The sequence below is a fragment of the Myotis nattereri genome (assembly GCF_964212035.1).
Source record: "Myotis nattereri genome assembly, chromosome: 4".
Lineage (NCBI taxonomy): Eukaryota > Metazoa > Chordata > Mammalia > Chiroptera > Vespertilionidae > Myotis > Myotis nattereri.
This window is the reverse complement of record NC_138079.1, coordinates 29,437,915-29,458,408: the sequence shown is the minus strand read 5'-3', so window position 1 is coordinate 29,458,408 and position 20,494 is coordinate 29,437,915. Positions and strand designations below refer to the sequence as shown.

The window sequence follows — 20,494 nt, the reverse complement described above, 5'->3', positions numbered from 1 at the left end:
GGAGTGAGTGGGGGTTCCCTCGGGTAGGTGGGGTCCCTCTGCCTGGCCTGCAGGGATTGGACAAACACTGGCTCTCCGACATCCCCGGAGGGGTCCCGGAGTGCAAGAGGGCACTCTGCAAAGTTGCCATTATACAGGGTGTGGAATGCAAACGCAAGTGTGCGGTAAACCAGATTCAGGGCCGACAGTGCCCCAGCAACAACATAACCCACAGCCGAAGGTGGAATCATGCGGCCCCGGGAGGAATTGGGCTCACTCCGCTCCTGCGTTGAGCATCTGCCCCCTGGTGGTCAGTGCGCATCATAGTGACCAGTTGGATGGTTGGACACAGCATATTAGCCTTTTATGTACAGTAGGTCCTCTGGTTACGTTGGAGATCCGTTCCTATGGCGCAATGTAACGCGATTTTTGCTGTTAAGTCGGAACCCACCTCCATAAGCACCTACGTCACATGGAGCACATACACAGCAGTAATGAAGTGAAACAGTAAAAAAATTTTAAAAGATAACAATTCCTGACCTTTACTTGTGGTAAATAAATAATAAAAAAAAACATAAAGCACATATGTACATACATCAAAATGACAGAACCTTTTTTTAAAAAAAATAAATAAATGGGAGATGGCGACATAATCATGAAACGATGTACGTCTCAGCTCAGCATTGTTCCATTTCGTGATCGCCAGTCCCAGGTGGGCTGCTCCCAGGTGGATTTCTGAACTGTTTGTGCTCCCTGACGGGCTTAGTGTTAGGTCCCGGAAGGAGGAATGCAGGAGACCAGAACAGTGAGGGATTACGAATTTATTCGATCATCCGCACCCCAGGTGGCTGAGCCTGGATGGCTCCAGCACCCAGTGAGGGGAGCCAGCGGCTTTTGAAGGACTTTTGGCGGGCTTTTTCTGGGCGGAGAATTCTTTGTGCACACCTGGAGGGGAGATCAGGGAATGTGGTCGCTGCAAGTGAAATGAGGTCTCTGCAAAGGGAACGTCCATGGTGAAATGGCCTGAAAAGCCAGTTCCTGGGGGAGGGGTAACCATTCAATTGCTCCATCAAACCTAACACCTAGTTCACGACAGGTTCAGGGCGCAACGACCACAGCTCACGAAGAAGCGGCCCAGAGACAGCGCGGGGTATCACACGTGACGCCTATTTACTGAACATCCACCACCCGGCCCTGTGCCGGGCGGACAGGTGCAGCAGCTGAACAGGGAGACCCCAACGGGGTGGGGCCTGGCGGTCCCGCACCCGGAAGTCAGCGCGGGCTTCCGAGGACGTGCGGGCGACAGCGCGGGTGAAGGGGCGTCCAGAGCACGCGGTCCGGGGGAAGGGGCGGCCGGGGACGGACAGGAGACGGTCCAAGGGAGCGGCCGCGTGGGTCCCGGCTGCTAACGCGGTGGGCGCTCCCCGTGGGCAAGGACGCCACCAGTCCCGTTCTTCCGGTCAAAGGACCGGAAGCGGAAGTGGCCGCGAGTCGTTCAGTTCCGGTCGGGCGGCTGGCGGCGGCTGCACAGACGGTGAGGGGGTTGCGGGCGGGGGGGGACATGGATGCAGACTCCTGGGCGGTGGTCGCCGTCCCGGGCGGGGGTCACCTGTCTCCGCCGCTGTCCCTCCCCGGGCTCGGGTGGGCGGGGCGCGACCCGGAGGCGGACGGTGCAGCCCGAGCAGCTGCCGCCGTCGCCCCGTTGCCCAAATAGGTTCGGGCCGCAGTCGGTCGTCGCCTCCTCGTGCGAGGCCGCGGTGTCGCCCCTCGGCGGGGGGTTCCGCCCGAGTAGATGATGGTCGTGTCCCCAGGGCGCCCGGCTGCCCCCAGGAACGGCGGTGGGAGCTGGGGGGCCCAGCCCCGAGGCGCAGACGGACGCTGTGCGCACCTGCGACCGCTGGAGGCCCCTCCTTGTCGAACCGCCGCCCCTTAGTGAAAATCGTGCTTGTGTTCATGTCGCTAGAAATGCCGCAAACATGTCAAAGCGAAACAAGAAACCAAAGCAAACGCAGGGTTGTGTACGCAGGTGGATGCAACTTCGGGATGCAAAGGGAAGGTGGAGAGCCTGATAGAGGGCCTGCCTACGGACTGCGGGTTGCCTGTTCAGGTTTTCTGCATTGGTGCCCATAACTTCATAATCCGAAAAATAAAAAGGAAGGGCAGTGGTTGCAATGTAGTTCCATTTGAAGGAGAAATGAGAAAGCATATCGTGTACAAACAGAGGAGTTATTTAGCACTCAGCCCTTACCAGCGGTTCTCAACCTGTGGGTCGCGACCCCTTTGGCGGTCGAACGACCCTTTCACAGGGGTCGCCTAAGACCATCCTGCATATCAGATATTTACATGACGATTCATAACAGTAGCAACATTACAGTTATGAAGTAGTAACGAAAATAATTTTATGGTTGGGGCACAACATGAGGAACTGTATTTAAAGGGCCAGAAGGTTGAGAACCACTGCCTTAGGCTATCCTCTTCAGTGTTTTTGTGAAAGTGTGTGGGAGTGGGGAATGGAAATTTTAGGGAGAGGGTGGGACTTACTAATATTTTTGAGACGTTGTGGACAGAAAACATGCATGGAGATGGGTTTGCCACTCTCACCAAATCTCCCTTTTGGCTCCAGGACCAGGATGTGGGTAGAGCTGCGTGGAAGGCAGGTTTGCTTAGTTTCAGAGCATTTGTGCTGTGCAGTGCACCTGAGCCTTGTGCCCTCTGGCTGTTGCTTACTAGGCTCTGTTGAATAGTAGAGAGCAGAAATCTGGATGCTATCAATAGTGATTTTTAAGGGCAGTGGTAGGCTGTGTGCTGGGACTTCGACTGGGGTGGTGAGGTGTGCTGTCCCTGTGCCTCCGTGTCCTCGCTAAGACATTCTGGCGCGGCTGCCCCATTGGCACGGCCAGGGGGCGGTATGAACGCTCTGGAAATAAGAACTTGGTCCTGTCTGAGCAAGAGAAATGCCTTGGAGACTGACATCTAATATGCTGAGTGGTCTGGGGTCCTCATAAGAATATTGTCCAGATCTCATACCTGTGAATGCCTCTGCTCCCCTTCAAGGTAGAACTTCCTCCATATTGGAGTTGTGAAGGTCTGTATTTCTTATTAAGGAGTTGATAATCCTAGTTCAGTATTCCTTCAGGCTTACCGGATTAATCAAGTGCTCTTCTTACAGCTCCACTATGAACAACTGCCTGTTGGGGGAGGAGGGTTGTACCTAACATTTCTACCTGTCTAACAACACATCTTCCCCTCCTGTTCCCTCTCCCCCATGCACACAGGGTACGTAACTCGAGTATGTCAGGTTTGGAGATCCCACCTGCTTTTTAGCCATGAAGGAGACAGACCGGGAGGCTGTGGCAACAGCGGTCCAAAGGGTTGCTGGGATGCTTCAGCGCCCGGACCAGCTGGACAAAGTGGAGCAGTATCGCAGAAGAGAGGCCCGGAAAAAGGCCTCCGTGGAGGCCAGATTGAAGGTACGAGGCCAGAGAGGCCACAGGCACCTGCTGCACCCCCAGGCAGGACAGTGCTATTTGAGTTTTAGGTTCTTGCTTAGCTTTATTATTGTAATTTTCCTAAATTAGATTTAGTGATGATCTGGAAAGAGACAGAGTGGAACATCACCTTTACTTAGCACGTCCCTTCCAACAGTATATTACCAATCAGTAGATTTATAAACAAGATTGTGGGAATAGTTATGCAATCTGAAAAGAAACCAGAGCCCAGCTGGTGTTGCTCAGTGGTTGAGCATTGACCTATGAACCAAGAGGTCACGGTTTGATTCTTGTTGGGACGCATGCCCGGATTACGGGTTCAATCCCAGACTGGGTGGCAGTCTATCAGTGATTCTTTCTCATCATTGATCTCTCTCTCTCTCTCTCTCTCTCTCTCTCTCTCTCTCTCTCCTTCTCTCCCTCCCTTCCTCTCTCTCTTTCTCCCTCTCTCCCTTCTGTTCTGAAATCAATAAAAATATATTTTAAGAAAAGGTTTTGGGAATATTATAAACACCAGGGTAACAAACTTTAACAGTTAAATTCTTTTTTCTAAAAAGCTCTTGTACAGAGTGCTTCCTGAGAATATTTTATTTAGATAATTTAAGCACATAATGTATAGCAGGCTGACCGTGTGCCAGGTATCTGCTGGCCCTGGAGTAGAAGGGAGGAGGAGAGTTAGACACATTAAGAGTGTGTGGGAGTGGGGCAAGAATGAAAATCATTATTTTCAAGATATTTTATGATTTGGATTGGCTTTCAACTTAATTCATATACACACTCAGTATAGTTATAAAAATGTTAAGATCCTGGGCTGCCATGGTTGACAGGCAGTAGAACAGTCTTGAGGATTTGTCTTTGATGAAAGTTAATTCTCACACTGATTTGGCAATGTCAGCTCTCCATTAGAAAATACTAGCATCCAGGTAAGGTAATGGCAGCCTTGATGAGACAGGATGAGGCCATTCATTTGTACCCAGGGGGCATCCCAAAACCCATGGATGGATTTGAAACAGCAGTTTCATATTAATTTTAAAATGAATGTGGACCTGCTGCATTTTTAGTCAGAATTTTAATCTGTTCTGGAAGCTTGTGGGACTAACTAAGAATTACCAGTAGTGACTTAGAAACCTTGTCTGTCTGTTACAATCATTGCTAATTATTTCTAAATGCCACTTAAGACTCCTGGGTTAAAGGTGTTCCTGGCCTCTTCTGTGCTGCCTGCTTTTTCCCTTCCCTCGCTGTCCACCTGCTGCCCTCTTCCTTCTGACTGTACAGTTCACTAGGTGGCATTCCTGTGGGCCTGAAGAGTGAGTCCAAATCTTACGTGTACCAGTTCTGTGTAGTGGGGCTGGCTGTCCTGGAGCAGAGACTGGTTTGGGCTCAATGGCAGGAGACCCCTCATTCCTAAAGCTGATAAGCAAATCCTGACAGTTTTCTGTACCTAGATAAGGCCTGTTAGGAAACAGGCACCTGAGAGGTCATGGAAGGGGTCCAAAGCAGGGGTGGGGAACCTTTTTTCTGCTAAGGGCCATTTGGATATTTATAACATCATTCGCAGGCCATACAAAATTATCAACTTAAAAATTGGTTTATAAATTTTTTGCTATATTTGGTCAAACATTTAATAATTCACCTCTAATTCCTTGGCAGGGCCAGACCAAATGATTTTTCATACGGCTGGTGGGTTGGATGTTCCTCACCCCCGTTTTAAGATACCATTTAAGGGGTGGCCGTAGGAGCTAAGGCGCACCCACAGTGGTGTCCATTCTCTTCAGGTAGAGCGGCTGGAGTAGGAGTGTTGTAAGGTTTTCTCAAGAAGCTTTAAAAGGCGTTGTTTTGTTCTAAGGCAGCAATAAGGAAAAAAGAAAAAGTTCCCTTGGGAATCAATTAGGTACTCGAGTTTTATTCTCTTTTCTCTGGATGTTGACTGTTCCGTGCTACTGAGATGGCATTTCTGCACTTGAACCTCCTGGGAAGATTTGTTGTGGCTGCCCAGCACTGCTCACTGCTCACTGCTCACTGTCTCCCCCAGGCAGCTATCCAGTCTCAGTTAGATGGGGTGCGCACAGGCCTGAGCCAGCTCCACAATGCACTGAACGACGTGAAGGACATCCAGCGGTCCCTGGCCGATGTCAGCAAGGACTGGAGACAGGGCATCAACACCATCGAGAGCCTCAAGGACGTGAAGGATGCTGTGGTGCGGCACAGCCAGCTCGCTGCTGCTGTGGAGAACCTCAAGAACATTTTCTCAGGTAGCTAGGCTGACGGCGGGGCCAGTGGGCACCACGGGCATCGCAGGGCAGAGTGCTACCAGTGCTCATGCGCGTGGCTCTTGCTTGGTTTTCCTTGCTCTGTGGGTAATGCAGAGGCAGTCCAGCCTCTGTGCAGTGTGTTTTGTAGACCTGTCTCAGAGTTGGCAGTAAGTGTGATTCCTTGCTTGCACAGTTAGCTTAATGTATTGAACATGCATAGAAATGATCAACTGAGCAAGTAAGAGCTAGTAGTTCTGTGCTTGTCAGGACAGAGGCACAGAAGTGGGTAACTGAACTAGTTATGTGTGAGCTGCGTTCCTTCAAGTGGTTAGATCAGTAGACCAGCTGGGATTTTCTGGGTGCAGAAGAATAAAGATGAACCACCTCTTGAAAGGAGCTTGTGGTCTGCGAGAGAAGCAGCCCTGCGAACAGGACAGAGGGAGTAGTCCCCAGAGGGAGAGGTGATTAAGGAGAGCAGCAGTTCCCAGGAGCAGGAAGAGGATATACAGGCTAGGGGCCTTGAGGGCTTGGGAAGGGCATGCTCTGGAGTCTCCGTTGGAATCAGACTTGGTGGAGGCTGTGGGGCTGGTGGGGGCTGGTGTGGGGGCAGGAAGGTGTGGGAATGGCCCTTTCAGAGTAATCTTCCCAACACCTCCATAGTGGTAGAAAGAGTGTCAGCTGTCACCCGAGTGGGGTCCTTTTGTGTTCAGCACAGCTTCCTCATGTGGTGCTGTGCTGGAAGCTCTGGTGTGCTTCCCCCAGAGCCGGTCCCTCCACTTGTCCCTTTGCCTCTGTCAGATTCATCAGCATTCCAGCAGGAAACTTTGGGATGGTCTGACCACTCCCTGCCTTTATCTCATGGTTGGTCTCTGGAAGCTCTTTCTGTCTTTCCCCAAACTGCTTAACCTCTGAGTGTAACCTAGAACAGTTCTTTTCACTTGCCCACTGCTGTGAATCCAAAGCACAGGAGGCCTTGTTCCTGCCACACTGTACCTTGGATATGTGTCCTGTTCTCATGCCTGTGTCTGATGGCAGCACTGTTGAATACCTGGTCTCATTGCTCCATGCGTATTCATCTTGTGCCTTTTTCTCTAGTGCCAGAGATTGTGAGGGAAACCCAGGACCTCATAGAGCAAGGGGCGCTCCTGCAGGCCCACCGGAAGCTGATGGACCTGGAGTGCTCCCGAGACGGGCTGATGTACGAGCAGTACCGAATGGACAGTGGGAACACTCGTGACATGTCCCTCATCAACAGCTATTTTGGGAGCACACAGGGGCTCTCTGACGAACTGGCGAAGCAACTGTGGATGGTGCTACAGAGGTCGCTGGTCACCGTCCGCCGTGACCCCACCTTGCTGGTGTCTGTTGTCAGGATCATTGAAAGGGAAGAAAAGATTGACAGGCGCATACTTGACCGAAAAAAGCAAACTAGCTTTGTTCCTCCGGGGAGGCCCAAGAATTGGAAGGAGAATATGTTTAAAATCTTGGACAAAACTGTAATTACCAGAATCGAGGGCACACAGGCTGACACCAGGGAGTCTGACAAGATGTGGCTCGTTCGCCACCTAGAAATCATAAGGAAGTACGTCCTAGATGACCTCATCGTTGCAAAAAACCTGATGGTTCAGTGTTTTCCTCCCCATTATGAGATTTTCAGGAATCTCTTGAGCATGTACCACCAGGCCCTGACAATACGGATGCAGGAGCTTGCATCGGAAGACCTAGAAGCAAATGAGATTGTGAGCCTGCTGACTTGGGTTTTAAACACCTACACGAGGTAACACTAACTTTACATCTTGTGTTTTCTTTTACATAGAAATTGTATAAAAACATACTGACCAGCTCTAAACAGCTATTGTTGTTTTGCTCCTCTCAGGTGCTTGGCACCCACAGGTATTAGTTTCTGGTTGATGAAAGCCTTTCTAGTCCATCTGTGGGCCTTGTCCTTGAGGTGGGGCCCAGCCGCTAGTTGTGTGAATCATCTTATGTTTGGGTGGTGCCTCTGCCCTTGACATCCAGTCCATATTGAGCAGTTCAGCTTGGACTTTCCTGTGGTACTAAGTGTTCACTGTGTACTAACCTGCTTTCTCCATGAAATGACACTGAGCAGGTGGTTTCACCTCAATTGGCAGGTGAGATGACACTTGGGCCCAAAAGGTCCTTCACAGTCACGTGGTTGGTGAGGAGACACCAACTCACTCTTTCCCCAGGTTTGGTTTCTTCTTCTCACTATTATGTTGGGAAAATCAGTTATCCTTTTCCATTTCAGCCGTGGGGCTTTGTCATTTCACAAAAGTGACATGAGCCATTTCATTCATGTATTAGCTTAAGGTAGGGTTTAGAAAACGAGGCAATGGTGGGGTATTCTGAATTTCTTCAAGATTAGCTGAGCGGAAAACACATTTTTAATCTTGCATGGTTTTGTGAATAGAAAACAGGGTATTAAGTACTGTATTGGAATTGGGGTTTTTTTTAGTCATTGCTATTGTGTAGAAATTAATTAAATTTCTTGTTTTTTTTAGCAGTAAGGTTTTGGGATGTTTTTTGTTTGTGTAACGTCTTACAGTAGAAAATGTGTACATTTCAATGCAGAAAAATATAAAGAGAGGAAATACCTTTTTAATGATGATCCTGTGGCTGCAGCTTTTGTTGCCTTCTGGGTGCTCCCCTCACACAGCCCGGGAGTCCACAGCTGCCATGATTGCCCCATCTGTCAGTCATCTCCATGCAGCCTTGGCCTACACGTGTTAACCGTGAGGAAGGCATGTGATGATTTTCTTCCTTTTGTACATGAGCATAGGGAGTCATGTGCCCAGTTCACATGGCCCTAAGTCAAGTGGGGAGCAGGATTCAAATCCAGATCTGAGCCCTCGCCTGAGCTCCAGCCACCTGACTGTGGAGTGTGTGTTTGTGTGACATGCCCAGTTTTGTGTGTTGGTTTTGTTTTTCACTCACTACATTGTAAGCACTTTTCTGTTCTTGGGAACTCTTGGGCAGCTTCCTATTGTCATCCCATTCTGTCATAGTGGACTCTATCATGGGAAGAGTTGAACTGCTTTCATACTGCAAACATCTTCATGCTGAATTAAGGTTCTTGGGATGAAAGTCATGTGGGTTAAGTAGACAGTCTTTTGACATTGACATAATCTTATAAAGATTATAAGATTGACTTGGATTTCTGATAAAGAGTGGACTAGTGTCGTTTAAATACACATTTAGTAAATGCAGCATAAGGCACATGAATTTTCTGAGCAGTTGAACCTTAGAGTTTTAAGAACCCAACCACATACACAGGTATTAACTTTTATAGGAAAACTTTTTTCTGAAACTTAGTCTACATCCCTGCTTTCTTAAACATGGTAGACTGGATTCGGTGACGTTGTTCTTGCTGACTTGAGTTTCACTGTGGATGTCATGTGCTCTCTGCATTAGAGATTATTCTCCTGTTTCATAGACATGACTTTTCCGCGCCCCCTATTTGTCCTGGTCTTCCATGGGAGGCGCCGTGGACGGAACAAGCAGATCTTGCCCTCACGGGGCTTCTTTGCTAAGTGGCCCTCCAGTACCCTGTGGCGTGGGCACAGGGGCTCCTTGGCCAGTGCTCTTCCTGCCTCCCCTCTTGACTTCCTTAAGGGTGGTTGGGTGTTTGTGTGTGAAAAGAAATAGCAACACTTACCTGAGACTTTCTATTTTTCTGGTTCTTAATCTTTCTCATTCCTGGGCTTTTCTGTAGCACAGAGATGATGGGAAATGTGGAGCTGGCCCCGGAAGTGGATGTCAGCACCCTGGAGCCTTTGCTTTCTCCAAATGTGGTCTCTGAGCTCCTGGACACATACATGTCAACTCTCACTGTGAGTAGAGCACTGTGTTGTCCTAGACGGTCTGTGCCTAGTGCCCAGACATGGCATTGGGTCTCCAAGTATCGTGGAACTGATTCCAGTGAGCCAGAGCGGGAGTGAGACCCTGCCTTGACGTTGGCTTCCTAAGGATACGCAGGCTCTGTTTCTGGGAAATCAGGTCTTGAAACGTACATTTGCCGGTTAGAGGAGGAGAGTGGCCCGCTCTCTGGCCCGGGATCTGAAGATTGGGGTGTACATTCCAAGGTATGGAAGCTGTCTCTGTTTGGAGGGCTGGGCCTGGAAGGCTCGCAAGACCCCAGGACATTCTGCTGATGTATGGTGGCACCTGCCAGCCTCTTACCATTGATCCTGGGAGTGAGAAGGTGGCAGTTAGGGCACCAAATATTGCCCGGTCACCCCAGGGTCTGCTCTTGGGATGGTGATGGTGCACCTCCCCCCCAGAAAGTATTCTGATATGTGGAGGGCTCTGTGCGCAGGAGGTAACAGTGCTGGTGTCTGGTCTTCCACAGACAGATCTGCCTCCATCGTCCATGTATGTCTGACAAACCCAGCTTGTCCTCCAAAAGGATAAGTTGGTGGAGGTGGTGAGGGCACCACCACTGTGGAGCTAGCTCTTGGGATGGGTTTTCTGTCATTCCCTTGTTTGGGAACAGGAATTCCCAGGGTGCTGTGTTTGGTTTCTGCAGCTGCCCCACTTAATCCTTGGCTCATAGGGCCTGTTCTTTTCTTCCTTGATGCTAAACTTCCTTAGTCAAACATCATTGCTTGGTTGCGGAAAGCTCTAGAAACAGACAAGAAAGACTGGATAAAAGAGACTGAGCCTGAAGCCGACCAAGATGGGTACTACCAGACAACACTCCCGGCCATCGTCTTCCAGGTACCATCTGCAGATTCTGAGGTTCATTTCTGGTTAATAGGGTCTGCGGGTTTCACTAACAAACACAAGGTGCATCATTTCATAGTGAAGATAGAAAGAAGCTCCCTAGTTCCTTAGGTCCTTCTCTTTCTGGAGCTGAAGAAATGGAGGGTTGTATCTGCCAAGTAGTTCTTCCCAGGGTCATTTTAGTTTTCCTAACCCTTTTTTACCTGAACTAGAAGTGAATTCCGTGTTATTTATATGTAACACACAGATTTGAGTTTGCTTGTTTGGAGTTTCTGATATTGTAAATGGCCAAGATATATCTTCATAAATGTCACAAAATTGAGTCCAACGTGATGGATTTGAGGAAGAGTCCTTTAGATTTTAATGATAATCATGCATTCTTACAGTGAGTTTACTTTTAATGTCCTGTCGCCTGCTGGTATCCCCCAGTGTCCTCTTTTTCTTTGGCCCATGGAATTTTTCCCCTTTGAGTGAGTTGCTGACAGTAGGAGGGCTGAGTCCTATTGGAGTATTCGTATGGCACTCTGTCTGCGGACTCCAGCCAGCAGAAGTGAGTGTTGGTGGTGTTTTTCTCCAGGTGATACCATTACTTAGCCATGGGTTGGTCCTCACCTTTTCTTTGATTTGGAAAGTGTGACATGATAGCCCATTTACGACAAGGACCTGGCTTGAACTTTGCCTGCTGGCCCTTCTGTTTTTCCAAGTCCGGTTCCCCTCAGATCCAATGTATGTCCTAATTCGTCTTAAGAAATACACATCGCTAATCACAGTGCAGCCCCTGGCACCCATATCACCGTGTCTCTGGCCCTCCATCTCCCTGTCAACTTCCCACTTCAAGGAGACCTGCCTGTTTGCAGGATATTAGGAAATGGTTCACTTGTTTTTTTTTAATCCGGTGAGAAAGTTGTTTTGTTTAACTTTATTTTTCACATGTTTTCATTTTTTTTCTCTGAATTTGGATTGTCTTAACTACCAGTTAGCAGATGGGGGTTTTATATAACAGGAAAACTGCTGTTGTGAGTTTATGTCAAAATTCATAAGTTCTCCAATTTTTAGATGTTCGAACAGAATCTTCAAGTTGCTGCCCAGATAAGTGAAGATTTGAAAACAAAGGTACTAGTTTTGTGTCTTCAGCAAATGAATTCTTTCTTAAGTAGGTATGTATTTTTGCCAGTGTACTAATTTAGAAAGTTTATGTTTTTAAAAATTAAAAGTAAAAATGTGTTGATCCTGATATGCCTGATATTAAAAAAGAACTTAAGCCTGGGTTGACTGTAGTCACCTTCTTTTGTTATTTAAAAAGGCAGCTTTTTCTTGCTCCCTCCATTGAAGGTATTTCACCCGTCCCCTGAGAGCCAGATCTGATCTTTGACGCCCCCAGCAATGTAGTCAATATACCGCAGGATTGGAGTTAGAGCTTCTTCTGAGACAAGTATCCTTCCCCTTGTCTGACTTTCTGGGGTGGGGAGGACAGCTCCAGGTGCAGTGGTTACTCTGAATTGCCACCCCTGGGAGGCACCCCTTATAGAGCCAGCCCTGGACAGGGGGCTCAGAGGGACAGTCTCCAGGACACCTCCCTCCCTTTAAATTGTTCATGAAGATTTTTCAAACCTGTGCACAAGTAAAAGAATGACATAAATAACTGTTTACCCATCATCCAGGTTTTAAAGCCCTTGCCTCATCTGGTCTCTCTACCTCCTCCCCTTTCCCTCTTTCTTTCTCTGCTGAAATAACTTTAAAGAAAATCCCATTGTATCATTTCCCCTGCATTCTCTACCCTAACTAAAGTGCTGTCAACCCATATAAAACTTGCACAATTACTCCATGGGACCATGTGATACCACTTTTGTATTTGGATTTTCCCAGTGGTTGCAGACATATTATCTCTTTATAGTTATTCTACATCATGTGTGTTTTTTTGGGTTCTCAGCTCTCCGGTACAGGAGAACAGTCCCTTCCCCTCTTTAAGCCATTGGCTTATGGAGGTGTGCACATTGTCCTGTAGAGCAGTGGTCACCAGCCAGTGGTCTGTGAGGTCCGAAAGGTTGGCGACCGCTGCTGTAGAGCATCCAGCATCCTCCAGCCTGGGTCTCAGATTGCCGTCTGCCCACAAACCACAGGTTATCTCTAAAGACTTGTAGGATTCCCCTCTTTACTCACTGTTCTGCAAGAACTCTGCATAGGTGGTGTGTATGCTCCGCATGGCAGCACATCAGGAGATGCATGTTTCTCTATCCTGTTCTGGTGGCTCATTGCCAGCAGCCAGTCCCCTCAGAGTCGCCATCGGCCAGCCATCTGGGGAACATAGCCTGAGTTAGTCATTTTGTTAGAGGAATGAGATGGGATTCTTCTGTAAAGAGGAAGTTTTTCTCATCTGCTCCAGCGGTTTGATTACCTGAACCACACTTTGGACAAAAAAGTAGAATAAATACTGAATAATTTCCCTTTAATTGCCAATGTTCATTTTGGTCCTTTCTTAAGATCTGTTCTACTCCTGTACATGTTAGAGAATCTTCATAATAAATTAAAAAATAAAGCATCTAGCCATCTCAGTTGTTTGTTTTTGTGATATCTAAAGAGTCTAATTTATACTTAACACATGACAGTGTTCCCGTTGTATAAGTTTCTAGGGGAATTATGTCATATAAATAAGATAATACTTTCCCAATTACTCACCATCAGATATTTCATAATATTTGTATAATCACAACACTAATCCCTATTTCAAAGGGTTGATAGGAAGTTAAATTGTAATAATTTATTTTAAATGACCAACTTTTCTGTTCTTCTATTAGTATAGAGCAGTGATGGCGAACCTTTTGAGCTTGGCGTGTCAGCATTTTGAAAAACCCTAACTTAACTCTGGTGCTGTGTCACATATAGAAATTTTTTTATCTTTGCAACCATAGTAAAAGATTTATATTTTTGATGTTTATTTTATATATTTAAATGCCATTTAACAAAGAAAAATCAACCAAAAAAATGAGTTCGTGTGTCACCTCTGACACTCGTGTCATAGGTTTGCCATCACTGGTATAGAGTGCCCCCCCCCCCCCAAATTTTTTTAAAGACTCATCTGGTCAAGTGTTAGTGATGTGAAATATCTGTTTAGGTATGATGTCAGTGTGGCGTTTGAAATACCTGCCAGTTATTCTCTGATGCTATTTGATGTGGGTTGTGTTCCTCAGATACAAAGACGAAGCTCAGTTGTATAAAGAGGAGCACCTGAGAAACCGGCAGCACCCGCACTGCTACGTCCAGTACATGATCGCCATCATCAACAACTGCCAGACCTTCAAGTAAGTGTCGTTGGGGATGAAGACAGGCGTGTGAGGACACTCAGCCACCTCACTGAGCCTCAGCTGTTCCCTTGCAGAGAATCCATAGTCAGCTTAAAGAGAAAGTATTTAAAAAATGAAGTGGAAGAAGGCGTGTCTCTGAGCCAGCCAAGCATGGATGGGATTCTGGATGCCATCGCCAAGGAGGGCTGCAGCAGCCTACTGGAGGAGGTCTTCCTGGACCTGGAGGTAGGGCACTCAGGCTGTGCATTCGAGCTGAGTGTACACCTGCCTTCATCCTCAGTCACTGTTAAAGCGCCGTGGCTTTTCTATGTGGTGTAGGCCCGAGTTTTGGTCCTTCTGCTACGCAACTGAGTAAACACTCCCTATAAATATCAGTGGATTACAAACTAGAATCAAGTATGTCACAGGCAAACTGTTACATTCGTTAGCATTCTTAATGCCAAACCAAACTGAGAACACGTGCATGATGCATACGCATGTCACATAGACCAGTCTCAGTTTTGAATAAAGATATAAAAGAAAGTCATTAACAAAATGCATTTAACTTCATATCAAAGGCATAAATAACAAGTAAGGTTTATTTCAGAAATGCAAAGATGGTTCAACATTATACAGATGTATTGGCAGAAACCAGAATATATTTAAAATACAAAGCCATGATTATTTCAGGTTCCCTGGAAAGGAGCTCCTAGGATGATTGGTGGAATAATTTCATGATGTCTGTCACTTTCTCAAAAATTATTTAGAAAACAAATGAAATGTATGAATTTGAAATTATTTCAAAATATGAAAAAAGACAGTATAATCCAAAAGTAGATAAAAGACATGAGTAACCATTTCACAGTAAAAGGGTCACAAATATCCTAAATATGAAACAAAACGTTCAATCTTACTGATCTTCAAAGAAATGCAAATTTTAAAAGTCCTGTTTGTTTCTTATCAAAATGACAAGGATTGCAAACATTGATACCACTCAGTGTTGTTGAGGGCATGAGCAAAGGGACAGTCTTTTTTTTTTTTTAATCCTCACCCAAAGATGTTTATTGATTTTAGAGAGGAAGGGGGAGAGAGAGAGAGAGAAACACTGATGTGAGAGAAACAATGATCCATTGCTTCCGTACACACCCAAACCAGGAATTGAACCCACAACCTTTATGGTATATGGGACAACACTCCAACCAACAGCCACCCAGCTGGGGCCAAGGGACAGTCGTGTTCTTTGTAGAATATGAATTGTGCAGCTTTTGGAGGACAGTTTGGAAACAGCTAATTAAGGTTTTAGTTTCTATACTTTTTGAGCAATTCCACTTTTAGGAGTTTCACCTGCAGAAGTGTGCGAATTAACTGTAGCATTATTCAGTTGCAAAATGTGAAAAATTTTAAATGTTCATCAGAATTGGGTAACTAGAGTATTCATATAATACAAGGTGGGGCAAAAGTAGGTTTACAGTTGTTTGCATGGACAATAATAGAAAATTAATAAACAATAATTAATAAAGAATAAACTTTCATATACTCACAATGTAAACCTACTTTTGCCAAACCCTCTATATGTAGTCATCAATGGTGAAATGTTTACATACAGATACCTGCATATCTCACCGGTGTGTGTCATCTGAGCCCTGTGTGGTTAAAGTACATACTTGCAGGTCACCCACCAGTAGTGCTTGTGATTACCAGGTCCTGTCACATCAGTACATCAGGCAGGCGTGCACGTGACTTGGGGACAGTGTCAACGTGATATTTTCTTTGGGCTGTGCTTTTTAGCAACATCTCAGTGAGCTGATGACAAGAAAATGGCTGTTGGGATCGAACGCTGTAGACATCATCTGTGTCACCGTGGAAGACTATTTCAATGATTTTGCCAAAATTAAAAAGCCGTATAAAAAGGTAAGAATATGGGGGCACATTCACGTGGTGTGAATTCACCTGCATCCTAGAGCCCAAATGGCATTTTGTGTAGAATCCAGTGTCAAATTAGTTCTGTGAATGGAAGTTCCCAGGTGGTTTTATTAACCTAAGGCAGGTAGGAGACATCAGTGTCTAAAGATAAGGTGGAGGTGGCGATGATGGGGCCTCTGAGTGAATATTTAGACCATTCATCTGACTACTGTCTCCTGACACCTCACTAAACCCACAGTGACACACGGCCTAAAACCTGGACCCTGAGGTGGGGGTACTGGCTGTGGCTCTGATGAGAGGATGGGCAGAAAGGCAGTCCCCTGTCCAGATCCCTGTCACGGCACGTTGGCTGCCGGCCCTTTTCCACTCCACAGAGGCCCCGTGAGAACAGGGAGCTCCTGTGTTACTCACTGTCTGAGGTCTTAAGCATAACATGCCATTATGTCCTCATCAAGGGCTTGGTCATCTTTCTCATATGCACTTGGCCTTGTATAGTTTTTGCTATTAAAAGTGTTATTTTGTAAAATCAGGCTTTCTAACTTTTTGTTTCTAAAAATTAAGTGTTTTTGATATGTTGACCTCATATCTGGACACTTGGTAAAATTTTCTAATTGTTCCTAGGATTTGTCTCCACATCTTTTCATGTCTCTATGCAGACAGGTGTTTTATCTCTGAACAGTGACCTTGTGTGTTTTCATTTCTGATCCTTACAGCTTTTATGTCTTTTCCATGTCTTGTTGCACTCGACACCCAGTCCAGGGGGGATCCATGTTTAATTCCTAATTTTAAAGGAAATTCTTCAAACTGCCATTAAAAGTGATACTTGCAGGGAGACCGAGGTGTTTTAAGTCCACCTGACTCCTGGGTCCTTTCACAGCTGATAGGAGCCTCTGGTACTTAGATGTTGGTGGGTCAAGCAGCTCTGGTCAATATTGAATTTCTTGTCACTTGCAGTTTTTTGTTCCACTTTTTATTTCTTTGAACATTTTGAGTATTGACTCAGCAGTTGATCTCGGCCCCATGCTTGGAGTCCTTGAGCCGGGAGCTTGTTGTCTCTGCGGACTCCTAGTCTGATTGGAGTTCATGCCTACACTGAGAAGGTCTGCACTCCTGAGACTGGGCTGTTGGAGTGGCACACAGTCCTTTGACCCTGGTCTCAGCAGTGGCCCCGTACGGGTGCTTGGTGCGGTCCTGCTTGTCTTATTTGGGGCCCCTGGGGCCCCTCCCTTTGGCACAGGATAGGGAGCATCCAGCTTCCCCAAGTAGACAGCTTCTGTTTGGTCTGGGGCTGTGATGTTGGACATCACGTCATTGCAGTTTGATTTACATACTTGCGGGATGACTGCCTGGTGCCCATGTGCTGCTTGAGGGTGGGCTCTGGTGGAAGCTGGGATCTACACTATGTCACACACTGTGGAGAGAACCATGGTCTCCTCTGAAGCTTCCTCAAATGGATGGACTTGGGTTCCTCCCTCCTCTGAAGCACTAACATTTCTGTAGACTGGTCATTAAACAGCTCTGTGGATGAGGGCCGTGTGTGGTTCATGCATCTGTCCTGTGGAGCCTGTCGGCCTGTGAGGGCTGGAGATGGGGCCTGGCCTCAGCTCCCTATTTTCCCACTGACCCCCACTCCGCTCGGAGGGTGAAGTGCTCTGAAATGGGTACAGAACAGGGCAGCTCCGTGGACGCCCATCTGCATGGCTCCTGCCAATGCTGTGCCCTGCCTGCATAATTGCCTTTCACCATTGGGCTTTAGGGAAACGGAGTGAATACTGCTATGATTTTCTAAAGTAAAATTTATAATTAAAAGTCACAGATGTACTTATTTACCTAATATATTTACTCTGAAGTTCTGCCATTTGTGCTGGCGGGAAATGGGAAGGAATGTGTTCTGTTCACATGTCGACCTCCATGTAAAACGAAGCCCACATGTTCGTGGGGCTGACACATCTCTGCTCTTCAGCGGATGACGGCGGAGGCACACCGGCGCGTGGTGGTGGAGTACCTGCGGGCTGTTATGCAGAAGCGCATCTCCTTCCGCAGCCCTGAGGAGCGCAAGGAGGGTGCCGAGAGGATGGTCCGGGAGGCCGAGCAGCTGCGCTTCCTGTTCCGCAAGCTGGCGTCTGTGAGTGCCACCGCCTCATACCCTTCACTGTCACTATAAGTGTCACTGTGACTTCTTTTCCTTTCCACCCCTGGGACTTGAGGGTAGTTGATCAGGATCAGTCACACCAGGAACCAAGTGACTTTTGTAAACCGGAGGATCTGCATGCAGATCTGTCTGACCTGTGGTTGGGGCACATGCACTCAGGGTAGTAGCTTCTAGGTCAGTGATGGCGAACCTTTTGAGCTTATCATGTCAGCATTTTGAAAAAGCCTAAGTTAACTCTGGTGCTGTGTCACATATAGAAATTTTTTATATGTGCAACCATCGTATAAAAAAGATTTATATTTCTTTTTAAATATATTTTATTGATGTTTTTACAGAGAGGAAGGGAGAGGGATAGAGAGTTAGAAACATCGATGAGAGAGACACATCGATCAGCTGCTTCCTGCACACCTCCTACTGGGGATGTGCCCACAACCAAGATACATTCCTTTGACTGGAATCGAACCTGGGACCTTTTAGTCCACAGGCTGACGCTCTATCCACTGAGCCAAACCGGTTAGGGCAAGATTTATATTTTTGATATTTATTTTCTATATTTAAATGCCACTTAATAAAGAAAAATCAACCAAAAAAATGAGTTCGCGTGTCATAGGTTCGCCATCACTGTTCCAGGTTCTTCTGGTGGTAACATGTAGCCAGACTTCAGCTGTGCGACACAGTGCTCACATGTCCCCTCCCTTACGAGGGGCTAAGCTGATTTCATGATCCACCCAGACCCCTAACGCCGTGTCTGTGCTCCCACGGGAATGGCCCCCTGTGGGAACCAGTCTTGGTGTTTATGTGAGAGAAGGGAATGGGCTGGTCAGGCATCTATGGCCAGAAAGAGGGTTTGACAGACTCCAGCCTGCGCCTGCCTGGAGGCGTGGTGGTGCTGCGTGCTGCTCATGGCCTCCATACTGACTTCTAGGGATTTGGCGAAGATGCAGACGGGTACTGTGATACGATCATCGCTGTTGCAGAAGTGATTAAGCTGACAGACCCATCCCTGCTCTACCTGGAAGTCTCGACTCTGGTCAGCAAATACCCAGACATCAGGTAATAGCCTCCTGTCTCAGCTAGAACCCAGGGAGCGGAACCGCAGGATCATTCCTAGGGTCCTGGGCTTTAGGCATGACCCCGAGGGGTGACAGTGTGCCAGGTCTGGACTTGTTTGAGGATGCAGACAATAGTTGCAGGCAGAGTGGGATCCTAAGAGCAATAACGGACATGCTTGCATCTTCTGTGCCCTCTTGCCAGCCCTGCCGTGGTTCATGTAGCTCCCAATGGTCAGACTGCACGTAGGGCTGGGTGGAGGCTCAGTGTGGCTGAGTAGAGTGGTTTTAGAAAGCTTGTGTTGTGCTTGTAGTGGGTTCAGGGAAGGGAGCCAGTGCGCCATGCTTGCCAGAACTTCTTCCAGCTTTCATGTGGACAGTGCTGGCTGCAGGCTCCCACCAGCCTTTGTGAACCCACCCGGGTCAACTCAGCCAGGTTTCTTTTCCTGCTGCTGTTCTGGTCTTGCTGTGAGCAGAAAATCCAGTGGTCCTGTGCTCTCCAGAATCATCGTGCTTTAATTCATTCATTAAACAAAGATTTAGAAAAGCAACCTTTAAAAATCTTTGCAATTGTAGATTGAAAAAAAGACTAGATTATAATATGCAAACTTAGGCTTCTCTCCCTCTGATCTGACAAGGGAGGCATGCCTTTCACCTGCAGCTATTGACCCTGTTCTGGGATCCTCAGTGCCCGCTAAGCTGCAGGCAGGGATTGGGGGGAGGGGGCGGGGGACATGGAAGGTGGGGAGGCGGGGGCACTCAGTGCATACCCCCATACACCCCTGCCATTTTCCCCACTTTCCCAGGGATGACCACATTGGCGCGCTGCTGGCCTTGCGAGGGGATGCCAGCCGGGACATGAAGCAGACCATCATTGAGACACTGGAGCAGGGGAACACACAGGTGAATCCAAACTATGTGCCCATCTTCAGGGAAATCATAGTTCCCAGTCTGAACGTGGCCAAGCTCCTCAAGTAGCCTTTCAGGTTCTGTCTGACCTGTGGTTGGGGCGCATGTGTGACATCCCATGTGTGATATCCAGTGTGACTCATGTTGCCGAGAGCAAGGCTGCCTGACCGACAGGTGCTCTGGTGGCGCGTTCTGACCCTCTCATCTTGTTGTGGCCCAGCTTTGTGGGCAGGATCCTGGCTGACTTCTGGTTCACCTCTCGTCTCACTCCCTTCTGTAGTATCAGCACTTCGGATGCTGCTGTTCAATAAAAGTAAACGCTGTGGGGAATGAGTTTCCCAGCTGTTTCTTACTAGTGGTGACCACAGGGGCCCAGACACAGCATCTGAAGGCGCCCCCATCTGCCGCCCTCACCTGCCTGGACAGGTCCCACCGGTCTCTTGTGGCCCGCTGCTCCACACCCACACAGGCAGCCCTCGGCGGTTCAGATTTATGGGCCTTGCGTATTCCTGACTCAGGGTCCCTGAGACCTTTTTTCTGTTATTCAGCTGTCTCTCCATGGCTGCCTTCAGTGGTAGCTTTGTTTTACACATTAATCTTCATACCAGGTTCATGGAAGGGTCCATCCAGGATACATGGTGAGCCCCTGCGTGTGCCTCCCCAAACTTTCTTCACCCTCCATCCCAGTGAGCGAGATTTCTTAGCCGAGTGGTGCCTG

The 20,494-nt window shown here is 47.5% G+C and overlaps 1 protein-coding gene across 1 annotated transcript; it reads left to right on the top strand.

Annotated features, from left to right (window-relative positions):
- Positions 1-1,459: 1,459 nt before the first annotated feature.
- On the top strand, positions 1,460-20,123 carry EXOC3 (exocyst complex component 3). Its single transcript, XM_081089426.1, has 13 exons — positions 1,460-1,513; positions 3,255-3,449; positions 5,500-5,719; positions 6,815-7,496; positions 9,453-9,570; positions 10,331-10,456; positions 11,519-11,619; positions 13,651-13,761; positions 13,839-13,989; positions 15,532-15,654; positions 17,630-17,791; positions 18,744-18,871; positions 19,674-20,123. Exons 2-13 carry the CDS (start codon positions 3,306-3,308, stop codon positions 19,843-19,845), a joined length of 2,238 nt encoding a protein of 745 aa, XP_080945552.1. The 5' UTR covers positions 1,460-1,513; positions 3,255-3,305; the 3' UTR covers positions 19,846-20,123.
- The last annotated feature ends 371 nt before the right edge of the window (positions 20,124-20,494 follow it).

Excerpts from the sequence above, each read along its gene's own strand:
- EXOC3 (XM_081089426.1), top strand. The coding sequence starts at position 3,306 with ATGAAGGAGACAGACCGGGAGGCTGTGGCAACAGCGGTCCAAAGGGTT. Across the intron at positions 5,720-6,814 it reads CCTCAAGAACATTTTCTCAG|TGCCAGAGATTGTGAGGGAA; the intron begins GTAGCTAGGCTG and ends CTTTTTCTCTAG. Across the intron at positions 18,872-19,673 it reads AGCAAATACCCAGACATCAG|GGATGACCACATTGGCGCGC; the intron begins GTAATAGCCTCC and ends CCACTTTCCCAG.